The sequence below is a fragment of the Sesamum indicum genome, linkage group LG5 (genome assembly GCF_000512975.1).
Source record: "Sesamum indicum cultivar Zhongzhi No. 13 linkage group LG5, S_indicum_v1.0, whole genome shotgun sequence".
Lineage (NCBI taxonomy): Eukaryota > Viridiplantae > Streptophyta > Magnoliopsida > Lamiales > Pedaliaceae > Sesamum > Sesamum indicum.
In genome coordinates, this window is record NC_026149.1 from 12,084,448 (window position 1) to 12,087,039 (window position 2,592).

Consider the following 2,592-nt stretch of genomic DNA (forward strand, 5'->3'; position numbering starts at 1 on the left):
TTGATTGGACATTGATCCTTCAAACCAGCACTTCGATATTCAAATTTTAAACAACCAGACATCTGATTAAGATATAGTTAGAGAAACATAATTGTTGAGGGAACCAAGAAGATTCTTCAACTAATTGTAAAATCACAAGAAATCAGTGTAATATCTAAGTGATTCTTGTGATACTTATATAGTTTGATTTTAAGTGATTTCCTCCATTTTTTCATTTTTGACGTGACAAAAAGGTGAACATTACAATCTCAAACCAACAGAGAATAACATAATTTGACCCCCTTGGGCATTTGTCTCCGTAGGTTTTACGGCTGAACCACGTAAACCCTCATCTTTTATTTCTCTCTTCCACATCTAAAATTTTGTCAATAAAACTTTGGACTTGAGCGATTGATGGTGAGTGTATATATCAAATAGTAGATCAAGACTGGATCTACTGATGGATTCCCAGTAGAGCAGGCGAGAGGAGAAAAAGCACCATTATCCACATAATAGCATGCATTGGAAAGAAACACAGCGTACAGCTCCAGTGCCATCACAAAAGGAGAGTACGTTCTTTGGTATATGCCTCTTACTCGGAACTGAATAAGCTAGGAGGCATGGTTCCCTTCTCCTTGAGTTAGGTCTTGTCAATATGCTTTCATTTAAATCTCACCAAGAAACAAGTGGTATGTTTGGATTTGTGTTCTGAGGTAATTTAAAATATTTAAAATAAGTTTAGGTTTGATTTTGGGATTTGGGAGACAAAAATCACTATTGATTGACAAATCATATTTCTTTTATATATATTTTTATATATAAACATGTATATATATAAATATTGTATGTTTAATTTGTACATTTTGAAGACAAAAAAACTGTTTATTGTCAAATCATGTCTCTTTTATATTATATATATTATATATAGAAAGTTGAAAAACAAAAAAAAACACACAGATAAGGTGTAAAAAACCAAAAACAAACATTGAGTGTGTTTTATCTTGTCTCGGAAAATGCAAAAACGTGAATCCAAAAATAGTGAAGAATTTTCTTGGACACTTTTATCTTTCAAGTTAGCATATCCAGAAACTAAAATATCCAAGACTTATCATCTTAAAGAAATTGATGTTATTGTGAGATGGAAAATTACCTGAAAATAGATTAGTAACAGTGGGAGGCCAGCAACTCAAAAAATGTGATAGCCAAGCCAGGATCGATCCGACACTTGTATCCAACATTTATACTAGATCTCTTATTCAGACACTTTCTATGGAGTAAAAAGTCGTCTAACTAGGGACACATTATTACATCCGTGCGTTATATTGGTATCGAGTGTCAACTAAAATTAAAGCTACTAATTAGTCCTTTGGCTGCTCTCAGGATTTTGGAGTATATTAAGACTGCTCCTAGTAAAGGCTTACTAAGCCAGAAGCACGGACACTTGAATATTGAAGCTTACTCTGGTGCTAGGTTGAATCTAGAAATAACAGAAAATCAAATCAACCTAAAGTTATTGACCTATATTGCAGGAAATCTTGTTATCTTGGTGCAGTAAGAAGCAAACTACAGTTGGTGCAACAAATGCTAAAGCTGAGTATAGGGCTTTGGCCAAGTACTGTTAGCCAGATGCTATGGTAAAGAATCTACTATAACTGGGATTCACTTATAATGAGTTATTGTCTTTATGTTGTTAGAATTAAGCAGCTAATCATATCACTGATAATCCACTTTTTCTGCGAGACCTCAACATATAGAAGTTGATTGCCACTTTATTCAAGAAGCAATAATTAACCAGAAGATTAGTACCCTCATTCACTCCTTTTTCGAACCAGACAGCAGCTGTTTTCACCAAGTCCGTAGGGGGTATTACTAGCTTCAAGTGCTTGATGTATATGTTTCAACTTGAAGGGGAATGTTACAATATATTCTACAATATTCCTCCATCACTTGTGTACATACAATGACAAACAGACAATGGCAGACAGAATATTCCTTACCATGATTTTTACCATTGATTTTGTACTTTACCTCAATGTCAGTATTGTATATATTGAGATTGAGTTCTTGTATTGATTTTGACGAAAAGGATACCTTCCATTGTTCTTACCATTTTATTATCACATTGCAAATAAACACTCAGCTCGTAGTTACCACATAGTCAGATTTCAACTACTGTGAAGCATCAGAAAGCCTTAAGGGGGCCTACTAGTCTTTTCTTCAAGAGGTTCCTCAAGTATGTCTGTTTGTTAAGTGTTTCAATGTCCTCAAACATCAAACCATGACTAACTAAACAGCATGAATGCATATAAATACATATATATATATATATGTGTGTGTGGGGGGGTGTGGGGGTGTGTGTGTGGCACAAGATAAATAACTAAGTTCTTCAATGATGTTAAAGAACTCTAGCTGAATATCCTTCTTGCTACAATTTTAGGAGCAGAATTTGGAAGAAAAATACAGAATTGGTTTGACAAACAAACAGATTCTTTGCAGAGACTTCCAAGGATATCAACCACTAAAAAGAAAATCAAACAAGACGAAAGTGGGAAGTACCTGAAGTACAGAACGTGGTCGTGGGTACGACATACAAGGAAATCAGGTGTCATTTAC

The 2,592-nt window shown here is 34.4% G+C and overlaps 1 protein-coding gene and 1 long non-coding RNA gene across 3 annotated transcripts in view; one reads left to right on the forward strand and one right to left on the reverse strand.

The window, feature by feature from the left end:
* LOC110011991 overlaps positions 1-2,590 on the forward strand; it is a 6,109-nt gene extending 3,519 nt beyond the window's left edge. The window contains exon 3 of one of the 2 annotated variants that reach the window (XR_002287094.1): positions 2,465-2,590. This is a non-coding gene — a long non-coding RNA (uncharacterized LOC110011991). Of the gene's footprint in view, positions 1-1,508; positions 2,071-2,464 lie in introns of those variants that run through there. The other variant, XR_002287093.1, reaches the window with a different exon arrangement.
* The window catches only part of LOC105162598 (DNA gyrase subunit A, chloroplastic/mitochondrial), a gene marked incomplete in the record, with an annotated part of 17,956 nt that overhangs the window by 3,875 nt on the left and 11,489 nt on the right, over positions 1-2,592 (reverse strand). The window contains 1 exon segment of the mRNA XM_020693822.1: positions 2,536-2,580. Coding sequence (XP_020549481.1) covers positions 2,536-2,580 — 45 coding nt within the window.